Source organism: Lepisosteus platostomus, chromosome 4 (genome assembly GCF_059453375.1).
Source record: "Lepisosteus platostomus isolate fLepPlt1 chromosome 4, fLepPlt1.hap1, whole genome shotgun sequence".
NCBI lineage: Eukaryota > Metazoa > Chordata > Actinopteri > Semionotiformes > Lepisosteidae > Lepisosteus > Lepisosteus platostomus.
Window position 1 is genome coordinate 23,725,863 of NC_142614.1, and position 18,809 is coordinate 23,744,671.

At 38.5% G+C, this 18,809-nt stretch overlaps 1 protein-coding gene across 2 annotated transcripts in view; it reads right to left on the reverse strand.

Moving 5' to 3' along the window:
* Window positions 1–399: 399 nt before the first annotated feature.
* gak (cyclin G associated kinase) overlaps window positions 400–18,809 on the reverse strand; it is a 49,595-nt gene continuing 31,185 nt past the window's right edge. For both annotated transcript variants that reach the window (XM_088629108.1, XM_088629110.1), the window contains 17 exons: window positions 17,054–17,103; window positions 16,530–16,678; window positions 15,348–15,470; window positions 14,148–14,281; window positions 12,476–12,670; window positions 11,806–11,923; window positions 11,521–11,600; window positions 10,947–11,140; window positions 9,342–9,500; window positions 8,380–8,871; window positions 6,787–6,963; window positions 6,312–6,449; window positions 5,770–5,871; window positions 4,677–4,910; window positions 3,778–3,926; window positions 2,620–2,796; window positions 400–1,416 (listed from right to left, as the gene is read on the reverse strand). In XM_088629108.1, the coding sequence (XP_088485234.1) occupies window positions 1,315–1,416; window positions 2,620–2,796; window positions 3,778–3,926; window positions 4,677–4,910; window positions 5,770–5,871; window positions 6,312–6,449; window positions 6,787–6,963; window positions 8,380–8,871; window positions 9,342–9,500; window positions 10,947–11,140; window positions 11,521–11,600; window positions 11,806–11,923; window positions 12,476–12,670; window positions 14,148–14,281; window positions 15,348–15,470; window positions 16,530–16,678; window positions 17,054–17,103 (2,773 nt within the window). In that variant the 3' untranslated portion in view covers window positions 400–1,314. The remainder of the gene's footprint in view (window positions 1,417–2,619; window positions 2,797–3,777; window positions 3,927–4,676; window positions 4,911–5,769; window positions 5,872–6,311; window positions 6,450–6,786; window positions 6,964–8,379; window positions 8,872–9,341; window positions 9,501–10,946; window positions 11,141–11,520; window positions 11,601–11,805; window positions 11,924–12,475; window positions 12,671–14,147; window positions 14,282–15,347; window positions 15,471–16,529; window positions 16,679–17,053; window positions 17,104–18,809) is intronic.

The following is an 18,809-nucleotide window of genomic DNA, read 5'->3' on the forward strand; positions in this document are numbered from 1 at the left end:
GTTAAAAATGGTACCTTGCTGGAATACTCATACTGTCGTATGACTGATGTACTACATCGTACTACTGATGTAGTACATCACTTCTTCATCTTTAGGTTATTTTGTGGTCACTAGAAGATTTCATTCTAGTAAGTCCAATGAAAATAAAAGTGTCAATTTCTGATGATCAGATGCAGAATTTTTAAATGCAACTAGGTACAGAACTTCATTTTCATTTCAAAATGTAACTGCAGCAAAACTCCTTTTGAATACAAGAATATATTTTTCATAGGGGAAAATAATGTATGTCTATGTTGCTGTAACCTGCAATGACCTAAGCAACCACATTCACGTTAATGTTCCTTTGGAATGATTTCTACACCAGAGGTACTGGCTCATGAGCAGTTTTACATACAGACATTCAATCCACATAATATTTATTTTTTTTCTTTTAATGTCTTGTACATTAAAGTGTAACAAAATAAATAAAAAATAGAAAATAGAAAATTAATTGGTCCATGAATTAAAAAAGGTGAAGAAAGCACTTTAAAGGCTGTGGGATACTGCACTTTCTTTAATGGAGAAGTAAGAATATTCTGTGGCTTCCTCCCACATCCATACTGAGGAAAACGCAATATGAAATAAACGCTGAACCACATGAAAGATAAAGGCATGATATAACTACTAGCAAAAATGATGGTGAAGATCCTAAAACCTTTGTCAAGGAGTTTGCAGCTCAGCAGCAATCAGATCTTAATAAATCACATTATTAACACAATATTTTACATTATTCTATGGTAACATAAAATTATTACTTATACATCTCCAAAACAATCGCTATTTTGCACACATCCATATTGCAAAATTCATGGTGACATCATTTGTTACAAGATTTTTCTTTTTCAGCCTTTTAACTACAACAGTAATGCACACACGTGCATTACAGTCCTTATCCATGAACCACCAGCTATGTGATACAAATATTAGATGAGTCCATTTAAGAGTTTGCTATGCATATTTAAGAAGTAAAACAAATTCCAATTACAATTTAATGGAATTTAAACACAATATTTATGCACTTGTCCTGTGTATGTTAAATATTGCAGTTGCATTACCAACTGTTTTTCAAGACGACATGGTCGGACATGTGAAAAGATGAAACCATTTTCTTGAATGATTGTCTGAACCTGTATGAACCTCAAGCCACCTGGTCATAAAAAGTCTGCCCAGTGGCTTTCTTTCATGAAAAATTGAAAATATCTGCTTTTTCCTGATCACACAAAAACACAGAGATGCAGAACCACGACACACGGTCACGAGCAATGCTCCTCCGTTTCAGAAGAGAGCTTTCGAGCCCTGGTTCTCAAACTCTGACCAGGCATCATTCAGCTCCATGAAGATCATTTTGGCGTAGTCTTCATAGGACTGTCCAGTAGCCTGAAAGTGAGCACAAAACTGTTAGTCAGCATTGCACTGCTGCCTGAAATAATTTCATTCAAGCACAATTAATTGAACTACAATGCAGTTTGTAACCATTAATGACCTTTATTTGTAAAATACAAAAGGGCATCAGGAATGCATTTTAATCATGATTTGGTGTATGTGGAAGTAAAGAGTTTCTGTGTTTATTATCTTTAAACTGGCTTTCATACCACTAAATTCAATAAAACTTTTGTATCCCTTTCCATTTACTCCTAGGCTAGAACCTTATGAAGCCTCAAAGCAGTACTTTACTATATGGTGACTTCATTGTGTTAACTTTTAACTAACAACCAAGCAATCGATGCTCAGCAAACTATGACGGAAATAAAGTTTTGTTGAGTTTTACACTTTATTTTTAACATAAAATGTTACATAAAGGACTGCAGATAAAAAGACTTATAAAGTCTACAGAAATAGATCTATCTCTGTCCGCCAAATTATGACCTCTCATTCTGTAATGGCCTACACAGGATGCTCAATGGAGCCCTACTACATTTATGTATTCCTTGTCCACTCTGTCCTAAAAGCCCTTTTGACTTGGCAATTTTCATCAAGATTTGTAGTCTCTCACATGGAGGATTGCAGTTCTCTTGTCAGGTGCCTCAGTTCACGCTGATGAAACTTAAAAGGTTTTCAATGCTATTTTTGTTTTCACAGAAAAGGGTTAAACTGTATTGACATAGTTTGTTTTTAATAAATGTCACTTTAAAAAGTTGAGGCCAGTTCTTTGCCCACTATACCCAAGACTAAATCTCGGATCCAATGAGAGAGACATTCTTTGACTCTCCCGAAATCTAAACTCAAAATTCACCTCACCAGGGCCTACATTCTATTTATATAAACCTGCATGCTCTTGTTTATTTTTTCTTTTACTTTTTATTGCATTTTTCTTTATCGCTATGTACAGCACCTTTGGGTATTGGAAAACTGCTTTTGAAATTATTGCTATTGTTGTTATTAATAACCATCATCTTATTACATTTAAAACTGCAATACTGAGATCTTTTTTTTTTACTAAACGTCACTTAACAAAACCTTGGTCTGACCCCCCTCACTGGCTAACAGATGGATATTTAAAAAAAAAAACGCCAAGAAACTTTGGCTAATTTTGTACAGATAAAGTTGCTGCTGGAATAAATGTACACCCGATCTATTTACCTTGTCAGGATGCACCACGAGCACCGCCTTTCTGTAATACTTCTTGACTTGATCTGGGGATACTAGATCTGCCATGCCAACTCGCCTCCACCTGGACTCCCCCTCCCACAGGACAGTGTGCAGCGTGGACAGCAGCGCTCGGATGTTCCTTTCCTTCCCCTCGATCCACTCCAGGATCTGCAAGGCCGGAGCCCAACACTGTCACTGCCAGATCACCGGCAGCACATATAACAGGTTCTTCCTAACATAAAACTCCTAGAGCGGTTTCCTCCTTTTAGACCAAATTCCGAGGAAGTCAATCTTAAAAACGTGACTTCTCTACAGATAAAGAGAGCTGTTAATTGTTCAAGTACTGCAACTGAGTTAAAGATGCGAATAAGATAGATAAGACATTTGAGGTATGGTACACCTCACTACACACAGTGCTTTTGTGTCAGATGACTGTATTTGAAAAAATGGAGCCAATATGAACTTAAAACACAAATTAGGGGACTTTTATATTACAAATTAAATTATTATTCACTAATAAAATGGAGAAAAAAATCCCTAGCTAAAAAAAACATCACTCTGTTTCTGATTTGATGAGGAGCTTATCAGAATATGTTGAAATCTGCAGGGTAATGCACACGCAGTATATTAGGAAGGCAATATGTACCACTGCATATAGACATTTCCATTTAAGATGGGCAATGCAATACAACTCAAAAGCTTCTCAAAGTCTGCCTCAGTGGGTGCAGGGTCCAAAGCTTCCACACAAACCTGACACAACCGCACAGCACAGCACAAGCTGTTCAAGCCAATTCAACAGTTTTTCAGATTTTTAAGAAGCTGAAACATTTTCATGGGAAAGGAACACTGATGATGCCAAATGTTTCAGCTTTCATAAGCTGAAGACTTCGGAGAGTATATTAGAAAAGAATGTTGTAAAAATCAAAAAGCAAAGTGTCTTAAAAAAGACACTGCTTTGAAATGAGATAGAATTCAAGAATTGAATTACCTGCTAAGGGAAATATACATGTACCTATCAATTATTATAAGTATTATTGTTATTATCAGAGGACGTAATATTACCAGCATGACTAGCTCTATTTCTAAACCCAGTGAAGGTTTCAATTCATCTTACGCCCTCTGAACAAAAAACTAGCCAATGATGACGACCTTTAGTTTCTGAGGGTCCATGTCTTTCGCCATGTCTTGTTTCCTCATCTCGGCGATGGTCTTCGGTCCTTTCTTCTCCATTTTGGTGGCAAAACCCTGCTTGGACAAGAGGTCCTCAAAGTCATCCTCCCTCACCTTTGGCTTGGGACCTGTGAAAACAGAAAAAAAAACAATAAACCTGACAGCTTTTGTCATGGAAATGCTGATAAATTAATTTCCAGAGTTTGGGCCTGCTTTGGGTTATGTCGTTACTAACCCTGATGCATGATGTTATTAACAAAACCAATTAAACACAGTTCAGAAGGATCACTTAGACACTCCTGTTCAAAACATCAAACCAATCAAGAAACAGATATTAATGAGAAAAGGCATCTTTTGGCAAAAATGGTAGATTTTCAAAGCACTACTCTGTTTCACATAGTCCCAAGTCCTTTAAAATCCAGAAAATTCATTGTCCCGTTTTTAAAAAGTGCTCAAATAAGAAGCGTTTCCACCTTCTTCCAAAGTCCAATACAAACCATCAGCTAAAGGGAACCAAAAAAATTGTTGCTTTATCCTAGATTTTTTGTAGATGTGATTTTTTTTTATTACCTTTCATGACATTATTTCTATCATAGAGAGCTTCTAGCAAAATTAGTCATGAATCATCATGCTATATGTACTTAATGACATCTGTAAGTTTTACAGACCCTGTTTGGAACCACTCTTACTGATGAAGAGAGATAATAAAAGCCAAGTCATCTCTTTTGTCTGCTCTTTTTTGTCTCTGTCACTGACTGCATCTAAATTTAAAGTGAGGAAATCTCTAGAGTTCCAGCTGTAGTAAAACCCACATTACTACATTTTATGTAAAACACTGTTCTGCCTTTGTGTATCTGAAAGCACTGTAAGCTCCTCACCAAATCCGGGCCCTCTAATTCCCCTTTCCTCTCTGCCACCGATTACACTGAAGTTGAGGTTGTAGTTGGGCTTGGGCTGGGCAGCGGGCTTGGGGAGCTGCGACTTGGGGGGCTGCTGTGTCCAGGGCTTGCCTGCTGTCGCAGGGTGGCCTGCCTGCCACTGATTCGCAGCTTTGGGCGGCTGGTTAACCTTTTGGTTGAAACCGGTGGCTGTAAACCCACTGCTTGCAGATCCTAGAAAAGGTACAGAAGACAGTCCTTAAAATTCAGGATGTCAACTGGTGGTGTGCCATTTTCACTGTGTGGTGTGCCATTCCAAAGGAGAAACGGATTAGTAGAACACACTGACGTTCAGAGAACCTTTTTTCTTTACAACTAACTGTCCACTCTGTCCCGAGATGCACATTAACCTAACCTGGCACACAATGACCTGACAGTTGGAGAAGCCATGTGTTAACCTATTGGTAGCCTTTTCCCAGGATCCTCACTCTACCAGTCATTATTTAACACAGCTGATGTAAGGTTGTAACAGGCTGAAACAAGCTTTTTATGACAAGACTGGGAGAGGAAACAGCAGCAACATACAATAAATGGTTCTGTATTACAATTTTTTTCATGTCTATTGCCTGCTTAGAGAATGCAAACTCCCGTTTGTAGTTTCTGTATACATAAATCTGAAAAGTATCTTTTAGATTTTAGCATCCCTAGCAATTGCAGACACAGCACTTACAGATACAGAAGATATTTGCTGCATATTAACACTCAGTAGCCTAATTATGCATTATTTACTAGGAATATTTAAATCAATCAGTATATCCACATATAGAGGACTGGAGTTCGGTATCCAGTATATAGGCAGCTAACTTTTCACGCTCATGAAAGTAGCATGGAAGGAAATGAGCTTTGCAGTTTGGTGCACTACCATTATTCTTAATCTTAAGCAAAAGCAACATATCCATATATTTCAGTAATAAGCATTTGGTTTATATGAGAGCTAAGAATATTCTCTGATATTTTATGAGATTTATGGAGTATTATGGAGTCTTTCTGGATTTGGATGTTTTTGCGCAAGTCTCAAAACCACTACCATTACCTGGAAGTGTGGCGCCAAGATTACCCAGGTCTGCAAAGGGATCAAAGCTCTGAGACTTGGGCTGAACGAAGGAGGAGCCAGAAGAGACGCTGGATGTAGGAGCTTGAAGTGAGATAAGTCAAACTAACAAATTAGATTAAGCCAGAAAAGTGATATTCAGTGGCTACATTCCTAATTTAATCTCCACTTTGGAATACCCCAATTCTATTCGCTAACCCATTTAGTTTTATATTTATTTGTACTGTAGTTACAAGGGTTTATGTACCACTATTCAAAGAAGCAAGACATCACTGTAAACAAAAGAGTTAACTTTCCAAATTTCTTGTACACTATTTTACTGTTATACATCAATATTATATTTGGTAAGGTTGCTGAAACTCAGCCGTCCCCCTTTCCATAACATTTTCATTGATGATACCAGCTTTCATGATAACTTTTGGTATTGTGAATCACTAAAAACATACCAAATTCCCTGCATCCCCCCCTTAAGACCCACTGGGAAGCTAGCAGGAGGTGTTTAGATCACTGTAATCTATCCACACCTGTGAATGCAGGTTTGCTGCTTGAGGAAGGAATCCTACTGCTGCTACTGGAATTAGAGGCCCAGGCTTCCCAGCCTCCCAGCAGATCAGGCTGGCTGGCAGACGACGCCATTTTTGAGGAATCAGATGACAAATTGTCTTCAGAAAAAACAGAGTTTGGTTAAAAAAATGCACAAAAAGGGCTTTCATTAAAAATATCATTGTACTGGTGGCATAAGACAATTTGGAGAAACTGCCTACAAAGAGGAAAGCTGATAAACCGTGTCACAAAACTGAAAAGCCATTAAACCTATGAAACTCTATCTCATCCTTATATAAACCAAATTAAAACTGATTAGTTCCATCCTAATTCCATTCACTACAGTGAATCACACAAACCACAACAATCTTAAGTCAGCTTTGCCTTATAAAGCTTATGGGAATGTTCTTTCAGTGATCAAACTGGTGGGTATTTTAATGTTAGATGGTGGCCTACTGAGGTTGAAGAAGCCTGAGCTGGAGGAGGGGGGCGGGCCTGGGTGGTTGCTCAGGAAGCTGTTCGAAGTTCCCTCAGCATTCAGGAAGTCTCCGAAGAGGTCGGGGCCTGGCTGCTGTACTGTGGAAGAGGACGTCCCTGAGGAGCTGATCCGAAACGGATCGAAGGGGTCGGTAGCTGTGGTGACAGTAAACAGCCGGGGTGTGTTAAACAATTTAAAAATGCCCGTGAAAAAACAGAGCTGGAACCACATAAATAATATCGAAGTCTAAAGACAAAGATGAAACATTCCAAATGACAGGTCACTAATTTCCCAAAATGCCAAGAATGAATACTTCCCAACGACTTCCATGACCAAATGTCCTCTAATTTACAATAACATTAAAAACATTCAGCTAATTTTGGGTTTATCTAAAAAAAATTAAGAAAATGCCAATGACAGAAAAGGCTCTTTGGTTCAGTAAAACACCAATTCAATTTTTTGGGTACAAAAACACAATAGTGTTACTGTTCTGCACATCTATTTCTTTTTATGAAATGACCTCAATCAGATCATAATACTGCCATTTGTTTTACACAACCTTTTTTTTTGGTTGTGCATTCCATAAACAAAATGGCAAGACAGCGATAATTTCCTATATGCCCTCACAGTGAACAAACATAATCATGGAACTCCAATATTAATGTCCGTTTCACTCACGTTTTACAAACTTTGGGAAAACAGTGAGTTGTAAACGACTGCATAAGTTACTCATTTTTTTTGTCTGATGCTTTTTCCAAAAATGGCAAAAATTTCATTTATATTTGTCCATAAATCTGGCAAACTTACTGGCACAATTCTGGTGAAGCACCATGCTAAAAATAAAACCACAGTGCCCTACCTAAGGTATTAACCCACAACACCACTCAAACTTTCAAACTCATGCCTGTAGTACAATTAATCACTTTTACAGATGTCCCTCTCTTAGGATAATTTTTATTATCCTAATTAGCCCCTCCCCTAAGGATACATTATTGACAGAAACTTCCTTTGCCTTTCTGTCACAATAATTTGAATTCATTAACACGTCACCATCAACAGCCAGCTCCATCGTCGCACTTGGAAACACTGAAGTTGCAACTGACTAATTCTCTGTCACTTTTAGAAACTGTGAGTACAACATGGCATGGCCATCACGTTATGGTGGCTTTATGACTGAGATAAAAAGGCTGTCACTGCATTTTAATGGGGTGATATGGATAGTCCATTTGTTTTTGGGAACAACCCCTAAAGTGTTTTTCTGAACATAAGATCCAACTTTAAAAAGCCTCCTTATTTAACTACAGTCATTTCCGAGATAAGGGAATTTCAGCAGTGGGGATGTGTCACTTCTGACAACCCGGTCAAGGAGGTAAGGGCAATGCTATTCTCCCATGTGAAAGCTATAAAGCTCCTTGAGGGAGAAAATTTCAGCACCAGCCCGTGGAATTAATTTTGGAACAATTTAATTTGAGAGAAACACTTGTCAACAGACAATGAGGAACAGCTTGTAGCACTTGGTTGCTAATGGAGACATATGGAAATGGTTTAAAAGATAAAATGCTCTCCCTTACTTTGAGGGACCTGTGGCGCTGTGGTAGCTGGCAGTGGACCCTGTGTGTTACTAGTGGGAGCGCTGAAGAACAAATCCCCATCCTTGTCTACTCCAATCAGATCCTCAGTGCTTCCTTGTGCACTGGGCGCTAAGGGGATGTTGGTGGGGGCAAAAAGGTCATTGAGGAGGTCGGCATTGCTGGAGGAGTTCTTCATACCCCCACTCGGGGGGGCTGGAGCAGCGGGTGCTTCCAGCTGGGGGTCTGTGTTGAGCCCCAGCAGATCCACGCTGTCCTCTGATAGGGTATCCTGGGAAGGCTTGTGGAAATCCACCTCAAAGAGGGCCTGGCTGTTCTCTCTCGAGGGGACCTCCCTTTCCTCCCCCCTGGGATCCCCAATGTGTCCAGAGAAAGGGGGGTACTCATCCTCCGAGGGCTCGCTTATGTCATCTAGATCTTCCACCATGTCAGGGATGGCTTGTCCATCAGGGACATCCTCTCGTCCTCTCCCATCTGAAACAGGAAGGAGTGTTCTTGTAACTTCCCTTATACACCTGATTTGTGGCTTTGGCTGTGACATGGCTAACTGTACTTACAACCAAAGCCAGCTGCTCAGTCCATTTTTCAGTGTCCTGATTTTGTTCCACTCTCTCTCTCAAACAATTGAGAGAATGCAGCATAATTATTCTTAATCACTTTTTTTCACAAGTTCTCTACGATTAATGTTGTAACAGATTATGTATAGTAAAACTATTATTTAATTATTTACCAGGGACTGGGGTTAACAAACCTGTTGCTCTTCTACGTTTCACTGAAATCAACGTCAACTTGTTACTAAAAGCTAGCCATTTAATTTGCAAACTACACCTGTCCGCCAAGGCAATACGAGTACTGGAATTGCTCAACAGCCAGCAGTCACCCCTGTGTGTTTACTGAACCTTGGAGAGGCGACTCAGCCCAGTACAAAAGCAACTATCACTCACCATCCCATTCGAGTGTCTGGAAGAAGTTATTGGCGTTAGTGTCGGTGCTCTGCGGAGACTCTGGTTCAGTATTGGAGCCATCCTGGGGTTGGTCTGACCTGGCTGCTTCTGCATCATAAAAGGCTGTGGATCCAGGTTGCCTGGGGAGCTCAGGTTTGCCTGGTAGAGAGCAGACATGAACAGGACACATTCTCAAAGCACTTTGTACCTGAAGTCAGCAGCAACTGAAGTCAGCAGTTGTTTACTTGCTGGCCATGAATAAATCATACTGTTCAGTGTACTGTGAAAAGGTCCTTCACTAATTATGAAAAGAGAGAAGAGGTCAAGGAAGGAAGGGCAATACTTTCTGCACAGTGATTGCACAGTAAGTTCATTGTAGAAGCAGCATAACCTTAACACAAATCTACAGAGACAATAGACCATGTTTATTTAGGGCTTCAGTACAAAACTAATTAGCAAATTATTTGAATTTACAAAAATTTGGAATTTTTAGATCTTATGCCCCCATGGTAAAAGAACAAATTAAAAATTATTATAAATTATTATTCATTTAACAATTCTCTTTTTTTTTACATTGTATTATAAACAACACTAAATTCAATTTAATGAAAATACCTTTCAGAAATATTGTCCTGATTATAAAAATGACAATCAGCCTTTTGAATTATTGTGTTATTGTATCCTAGTTCATCCAACCAGGCAGGTTCTGTTTCAGGGGAATTCTTCTTCCCTAACTCTGAACACCTACAGTTCTTACATGTACTCATTTACTGTACAGGAGTTAAATATTACCTTGATTCTTAACACAACAGTATAATGATTAGCACTAGGATAAGATACACACCGACAGCCACTGATGTACTTTGAGAGAAACTGCTGACATACTGCGTCATTAAAATAAATACTGTAGCAGAGTCTCAAGCTCTATAACACAAAATGCAGGATGAAGAAACATTTCAAAACATTCTTCAAAGAATGTGATGCCAGTGATTTTTCTTGCATCCTGTGCTTTTCAGTGTCAAAAATGCAAATGCTCAGCTGGGAAAAGCAAAACGTAGGCTGCTTGTAAAAACATACATTTTCAATGGAATGTGTATTTATTCACTTGATTACTCATCAACCTGTAAATCAGATATATGACTTTTTAAAGGTGTTTTGTTCTTGCATGTCACCAAAACAATTCATTGCTTGTATTAAACATATTGGTCCACATACTGCTTTTTGTTGAAAAGTAAATCAATACTCTACATGTTAATTTCACAATGTTTTAACCTCATCAGATTTATATCCCAGTCATAGTGGTATATTAATGTATTTAATATTTAATATTTAAATTAAGTTAAGGAAGACAGCTGTCAATCTTTAGCACAAGAACCTGATTCACCTATTTATTCACTACCCAATAGCATATAATCTATCAATAAATATGATATTATTTCAAGGTTGATTTTAAAATCTTCACCGGGATCAATCTGTCAGCTCCACATGAGATGTTTTGATTTGATTTAATTTCCTGGCACTTTCCTGCCTACCTATATAATGAATTCTCTCATCAGCACTTGGGTATTTGGTTCAAATGCTTCAGTTGTTGCTATGGTAACTCACCAAATTTGGTCAGGATCTCCTGCTGCTCTTCCCTGCTAGAGAAAAGGATCTTGGGATTGAGGCCCTTGGTAGCAAAGTTCTCCCAGGGTGGAGTCTTGCTGCATGGTCGATCCCTGGGTTCCACCTCCACTTCCAGGTTGACCTGGAAAAGGTCTGGGTACTTCTCTTGGATATCACACGCATCCAGGTCATATCTGAAGGGTAGGACAGAGAAGACAGGAATGTATCACTTTCAATGGCATCAGATTCCAAAAAATAAGTTTGTGTGGGAATCACTCACTGTAAGAGATCATTGACAGTAATTTTGGGATTGAAATTAGAAATCAGTTTAGATGATTGCCAAATGGTTAAAGCTAATTAACGTTCTCAGCCCCATGAAGCATAGCAAATGCTTGTTTTGTTTTTTTAAAACACTATAACCACAGTTTCCTTGTAAGATAAATAAAGCACAACACATGCCCTTGTAATAATTAGGCCTTGCTGCGAAAGATTTAAACTAAAGGTTCCCTGGTAAATTTATAAGATTGTATGACATTTAGAGAAAGGGAAAATTAAGTAAAAGGGAAACACCTACTTTGCAAATTTGACAGTGGTCGCATTTCTGGGCACAAACCCTGTGTGAAACTGAATCTGGAACATCTTCATTGAAGCCATCTAATGAACAAATAAAGAAAAAGGCAGGTCAATGACATCCATTTTTTATTGCAAAAATATATGAATGAAAATTACTTTGCCATTTCTCAACTGAACAGTAAGATAGTTTATGTGCTTCCATTTTCTCTGCATTTTGTTAGGGTGACAAACAAAGGCCAAGAAGCAACAAAGAATTTCACAAACGCGTTCTTTGTGTTCTCCTTACCTTAGCCTGCAGTCTGCCTCCTAAAGTGGATCTGGCATGATAGATAACAATGAGGACATCTCCTTGGACAGTGATCTCGAGAGGAATTTCTGCCCTTCCGTCCTCTGTTCTAAAGTCCCTACACAGGGAAAAGTGACATTTAAGATGTCTGTTCATTCACATTCTGACAGAGTATGATGCAAGTTTCTATCATCAAAGAATATGCATCTCAATGCCCTGGATGAGAAACACATAAACAAACTTGACAGTAATTTTAGCCTAATAATTGCTACAATCAGGTAGAAAAAAAAAAGAACAAGGAGCACAGAAATTATTACTGCCGATTATTATTTTCAGCACAACTCTGATCATTGAAAGCAATCATTCAGGTTAAAAACAGCTACACCATCACACATGGACAGAAGGTAACTTCACTGATACGACTAAAAATATATTTGGAGCAGTGCTTCCACATGAGTAGGCACTGTATATCAATCTCATACCTTGTATTTGCCTCTGATTAAATTCCGCACACGTCCAATTTATTTGCAGCATTAAAATCTTGGTAGAGCTGCAATCTAAATAAACAGTTTACAAGTAAGGAGCTGCGATCACTATGAAAAACTACGCAAAACCAGGATTTAAAACTATGCTGAAAACGTAACATTTTTCCTTAAATTCCAGCTCTTACTTCATTCTGTCATATTCCTGGGAGGTAGTGACTACCCGGTCGTCCCCCACGTAGACCTCACAGAAGGGCCGGCAGCCGTTGCGCTGCTTGTTGAAGAGGGGTACAGGGGTCATGACGATCGACTTGATGAGGATAGGCTTGCTGTGAGGAATAATGGGCTCCTCCGCCATCATGTCACACATATACTCGATGTATCTGCAGAGTGTGGAAAGCAGACGGGACGTCAATGGATCAGAGAGGTATTTTCTTTTAGCAGTCATGTCAGAAACAGCAAAAACACTTCAAAACGCCAACAGTGACAGCTCTGTGAAACAACACATTTTAATACCGTGGTTTTCTTCCTGAAATATAGGTCAAGCACATAAAGATATCAGCAAAGCAAGCATAATCACTTATGATGTTATGAATTTTGCAATTTAGCGTCAAGAGACTTTATTACCATTACTTTAAGTGGGAAAGGATGGGAAAATAACGCTCAGGGGTTTGCTAAGAGGAAAATTCCTTAGAGAAAATGGATAACAAATACAACCTTTAATGACTTGTTAGTCCACTCCTCATCAAGATCAACTTGCCATTATGAATTTGCTTGTACCCAAAGGAAGGCAAGACTGTCGAGATACTCAGTGTACACAAATCTTTTTTTCTTTATATTAAGGACTGCCCAGTAGTTTCTGCATTCCATTTGTTTAGCAACAGGCCGACTTAACTTTGCTTTAATGATGTTTAAATGTTTTTCACATCCCAGGGATGGCGTCCAAACAGAATTTGCAGGTAGACACATATATTTCTCTCAAATCAGACATTTTGAGACTACATATATAATAAAGCACATTTAACATAAAATGTCTTGCATCTGAGGGAGTGGTTTAAGCTGGTCTGAAAACAAGAAGGGGGTTCCTCCCAATTTCTCTTAACAGATATCACTCTGTGTAGGAACAGTCCTGTTCTCATCTTGTCCTGGTAATCAAATATGACTCAACTATAATAATCAACTGGAGCTACAAAGAAGGCACAACAGCACCTTTACTTCCTGAGACAGTTGAAAAAATGTGGTCCATCTTCAGCTGTCCTTACCACATTTTACCGGTGCGCTATTGAAAGTGTGCACATGTGTGGTTTTGCAGTGTGGTTTGGTAGCTGGCCGTTGTCTGACCAGAAGGCGTTACGGGGGGTGATCAGGTCAGCCCAATCCATCATTGGAATACAGCTTCCCTCTAATGTGAACATTTTTACAATTCACCATCTCAGGAAGGCTGGAAGTATTGCTAAGGACAACAGTCATTCTGGTTTCTCACTTTTCTCCCCCCTTCCCTCTGGTAAGTCTTATAGGAGCATAAAGGCACAGAAGTTCAGATTCAGAAACAGTTTTTTCCCACAAGCTGTCAGGTTACTGAACTCTACCCCTACCACTGAGTCACACCAATGTTTTTTTCTCACACTGCTTCTGCGACTTTTTTTAAGTTATATGTTATTTAACTTATTGTTGTTGCTGCTATTGTTTTGTGTTTGTGTTTTTGGTGATTCCTTGAATGTCCTTGTATATGAGCGCACATGCAAATAAGCATTTAATCGCACTTGTGCATATGACAAATAAACTGAACTGAAAACTGACTCTATAGCATGAGCCTTTTAGTCAGCAGATAGATATCCTAGTGAAGAAATGCTGGTTTACCTTTTGTGGGAGGGCCAGATTCCAGGGGGGCAGCGCTTCATGCTGAACATGTAAACTGCAGCCTCTGCCGTGGTGAACAGACGGCAGAAGCAGAGGAAAGAGCAAACGACAACTGCGGAAGCAGCCCTGCCATCCTGAAAATGCCAAATACATAAAGAACAATCACCCTTGGGCACACCGATCACATTCCTCCACAATAAATGCAATGCGGACACCCCACCGCTGACACCAAAATCTTTCAAGACAATTCAGATGTGATGCTGATGATCCCGCACACAACAATTATCCATGAGGAAATTGCAGGTGCATGAAAAAAAAGGTTTCACATTGTGCTTTGAAAGACACCCTTAATAATGATGGAAAGAGCACTGAGATCTGAACAAAATGTGCAGCTTTTTGATGGAAGTTAAAGGAATGGCAGCAACTTGGTTGAGTGGGATTAATGGGCTTACTCTTCTCATTGGACTTGAATTTCCAGACCACTGCTCTTGTCAAGTCACTGATGACGAGCTATTGGAGGAGCAGTTCTTTAGGTGAGACACTGAACCAAAGTCTATGTGGTCATTAGAGATATGATGGAACTGATCAGAAGTATAGGGATGTCAACACATGGTCGGGCTATGTTCTATTTTGGGCTTGCACAAACTCCCCAAGTTTACAATTTAATTTGACGGGGGAAGAAATTTCTTATTATTCACTAAGCACTTTATCTTGTAGCGGGGCACTTAATGGCTGCCAGATATTACCCAAAAGGGTGCTGCTCTTCGGTGGTGGATGAAGTACTTAAACATTTAGGGTTCCTTCCTACATGTCAAGATTTTTGGGATCCTTTGGGATGAAAATCACTCTATAAAGGCAAGGAATTATCATAATCAAAAACTGTGAACGACCAATTTCAACCAATTTTGGTTCCCTTTACTAGCAACAGGCGAAAAGAACTTGTTATAACACAAATGTATTGACCGCAGTTTTGAGGTAAACACGTTTATTTGTTGTGGAGTGCCTCATTAATCCTGCTAAAAATGCGGCTGGTGATAAATATAAAATATCTGAACAAACTTTTGATGGATTACACAAAGTTGAAAAAATATTACCAAGAAAAATATAAATCTTATCACCACAACAATGATTAAAAATTCCAAGACTGATCAAAATCTGATGTTGTGAGCCCATCAATAATGTAAACGGAGTCAGACTTACCAGACAGTGAACAATACAGATATTCCTTTGGTCCTGTTTGAGCCAGAGGTGCATATTCTTGCAGATACTGTACAGGTTTTTTAAGTTGGGAGCTCGCCTTGCTTGCCAGCCACATTCTGAAACCTAAAAGACAGGAAAAAAAGAGACCTCTTCATAATCGCAGAGTCTAATTGAGTGTCCTTATTACAGTGATATTCTCTACAGAATTGTCTGGTACGATGGTACAGGTGGCTATCACATGACCTGATGACAGCCACAATAACAACCCCAGCTGTCACTTTGCATTCAGTCAAGCTAGGGGTTAACAAGTTAAGATTGTAACAACTGGTATTGTGTTTTCTTCTTGAAGACACAACTTCGACACAACTGTTGCCTTATACCAGACTGATTCATGCTTTTATGAGCAAAAACATTATGCTTACTGAAAAAGTGGACTGAAAAAAAACAGATGAATGATTGGTCTTCAGGTGTTTTGTTCTGGCTTCACTACAAAGTCTTAAATCAACATTTTATATTTCACAGCAACAAGTAGTTTGGGATCTGCAAAGCAGGTGACTATAGTTTGCAGTGAAAAGTGCATTTCAAAGCCATGATATTTCTAAATAAACACTATCTGAAAACCACTGCTACCCTAATCCCACTAGCCAAAGATAATGCTAGTGCATTAGTACTCTATTATTTGAGAAAGAACCCTATAATTTTACCTCTGCAATCAATATACACTTAAATAAGTGTAAATTATAGATTTGCAAGCAATTCTAGATTACAGTGTATATGCCATTGCTAGAATGACTTGATAGAGAAACAAAAAATAAAATGTTAAATGTATGGGATCTTTAATGGCCTGCTACTGTATGTAGACATGTTTTGAGACACCTTGTGTTCTAATGGTGACAGCTTGTACACGAGCGTGCCTGACCACCATACTGGGGTATTCCTTTAAAAGTTCTAGTACTGAGGGAAGAGCACCACCTACTGGTCCACCAACAGAATTTGCAGCAGGTAACTAGAGTTCCCAGGTGGTCTTCCGTCCCAGTCATGATGGAACCCAGCCTAGATTAACTTCCATCATCAGATGACAACAGGCTACAAGGTGGTACCGAGCCTTTTTACATTATAGATTCTGGGCAGGATACAAAGCATGAATAAATGCCTTCCTTCCTGCATCCCGTTGCAGCTTACCCTGTTGTGAAACCTGGAGGGCCGGTAGGATCGCTTGGACAGGTTGTATACAGCGTAGTGGCCTGCGTGTCTAGAGTCCAGGAAAAGCCTCACATCCTCAATGTTGTTTTTAATGGCAGACTCCACTCCTTCAGCTGGGAAGGACATCACTAAAGAGAAAACCATGACAACAAGGTCAAAATAAAGTGTGAAAAGAATACTCTTTCAAAACTACTCCACTCCAGTCTTCATTAAAGCTGTAAAAACAAAGTATCTATGGGCATCTACAACATTTGGAAAACAACAGAATTTAGGAATAAAAAAGGTAAAAATTGCCTGACAAAACACAGCTGTTTTCAAGTGGGATTCAATCCAACAGAACACTCCTAATTTTACCTTTCACATACAGTATGATAAAAAGGAAAATACATTTTAAACACTCCATACAGATTTTCATATAATCATGTTTTGTGAATGTGGGCAAATAACCCACTAGTAAAAGTTTGCTAATGAATATAGACCAGATAAATGATTGCATGTCCTACCTGCAATTCTTGAAGTGATGTAGGAAATATCCAAATCTCCCTTTGCATAGCTGGAACATAGATGAAATACAATCAGTTGTAATGGACACTGTAGAAAATAATGTTTTTAAAACATTATTAGTTTGTGCTCTCAAAGAGGACCAAAATATGATTTAGTCCAAATTTAAATTTAAATCCACTTTGTAACTACTGATTAAAAAGCTCCATGATTTTCCTTGCTGAAACAGAAACACCTAAACTCATTAAATCATGCTTTTAATACAGATTGGAGCATGCTTTTAAAACCATTTGGAAATGATAGTGTCAAATTACACTAAAAGGCAGTGTCTAACTATGTTTAAAACCAATTTAGACCTGGGATTAACCAACTGCAGATTAACTGCAGATTAAAGTTAACCAAGTGTAAATCAAGGACTAAGATTGTGTCTTTAAAAAATCACTTTGATATTTCAGAATATGACATAACAAAAAGACGAGCTTTAGGAAGTGGAAATTTGAACTGCATCAACAAAGAAGATATAATATTTAAGGTATAATTTGGCAGAAGAACTAAAAAGCTAACATTACATGTGAAGTAGCATTGACACAAACAGCTGGCTTGGACAAAATGACCGAAAAACAACAAGAAAGAAAATTCTGTCACTGAAGGAGACACAGAGAGGTTTTTAAACTTATTTTAATTTAATTTGTTCACCAGTAATATATCCAAGTGAGCCATGCTTTAAAGCAAGCTCTCTTGGTCTGCCTGTAGGCAGCCACTGCTTCTGAACAGCTGGTCTAGAAGAATCCATCACCTTTTCTTTTCCATAACAGCAAATGCACAACAGAATGACTTCACTAAAACTATGCAAATAGTTTCAAAGAGGTTCAAAGAGGCCCAGACACAGAACTGCAAGTATTACGACTAAGAAATATCATGGTCATAAAAACAATGTAATTTGTACTTTAAAATATCAACTGCTGATGGAAACAAAAATAATAGTTTTTAACTAATAAACTAATAATTTTCCAAGCCAAATGACATTTCTATTTATTTTCTTACCCCCGTTCCCCACATGAATGCTTGAGCAAGAAAAATGTTTTTACTTTTGTCAGAGTCGGTGGCTCGTTAGAGAAGGATGTCTATTTTACAGATCCCCAACACAGCAAAACAAAAGACCGGTCTATTCAAAGGCTAATGAAACCTTAATCTGTCAATGAAGCCTTAAAAGGATAGAAAGTGACACTTTCCATTTGCCTAAACCAATACAACTTGCTATATTTTTAGGAATGAAAGTTTTGCTACCAAAGTAATTTCCTCTATAACCGTGTTGAGTGTGTTTTCAGTTATAGCCTAGTTAAGTGAAAACTTTGAAGGTTGCTTTTTATGCATAAGTCTTTTATAGATAAAATGAAGATATAATTAAATGTATATGCTCAAGACAGCATGATTTCTTGAATAAATAACACAAATATTTTCAAACAAAGAAGTCCAAGAATTTTTGCTGTTTGTATAGATAGATACCGTGCAATAAAACCACTGGGGTGCCTAATGTTGCATTCAATTCCAAGTTCCTTCTTACCAAAATATAAGAGCAATTATCTTTAAGGAAAGTAAAGAAATTATGTAAGATACTTTACAATCAGCACTGACTAAATCAGAGGCCATTTACAGGACAGTGGTGGCTCTGTGGCTAAGGATATGTGCCTGTGACTGGAAGGTTGCCGGTTCAAATCCCGCGGCTGGCAGAGGAATCCTACTCCGTTGGGCCCCTGA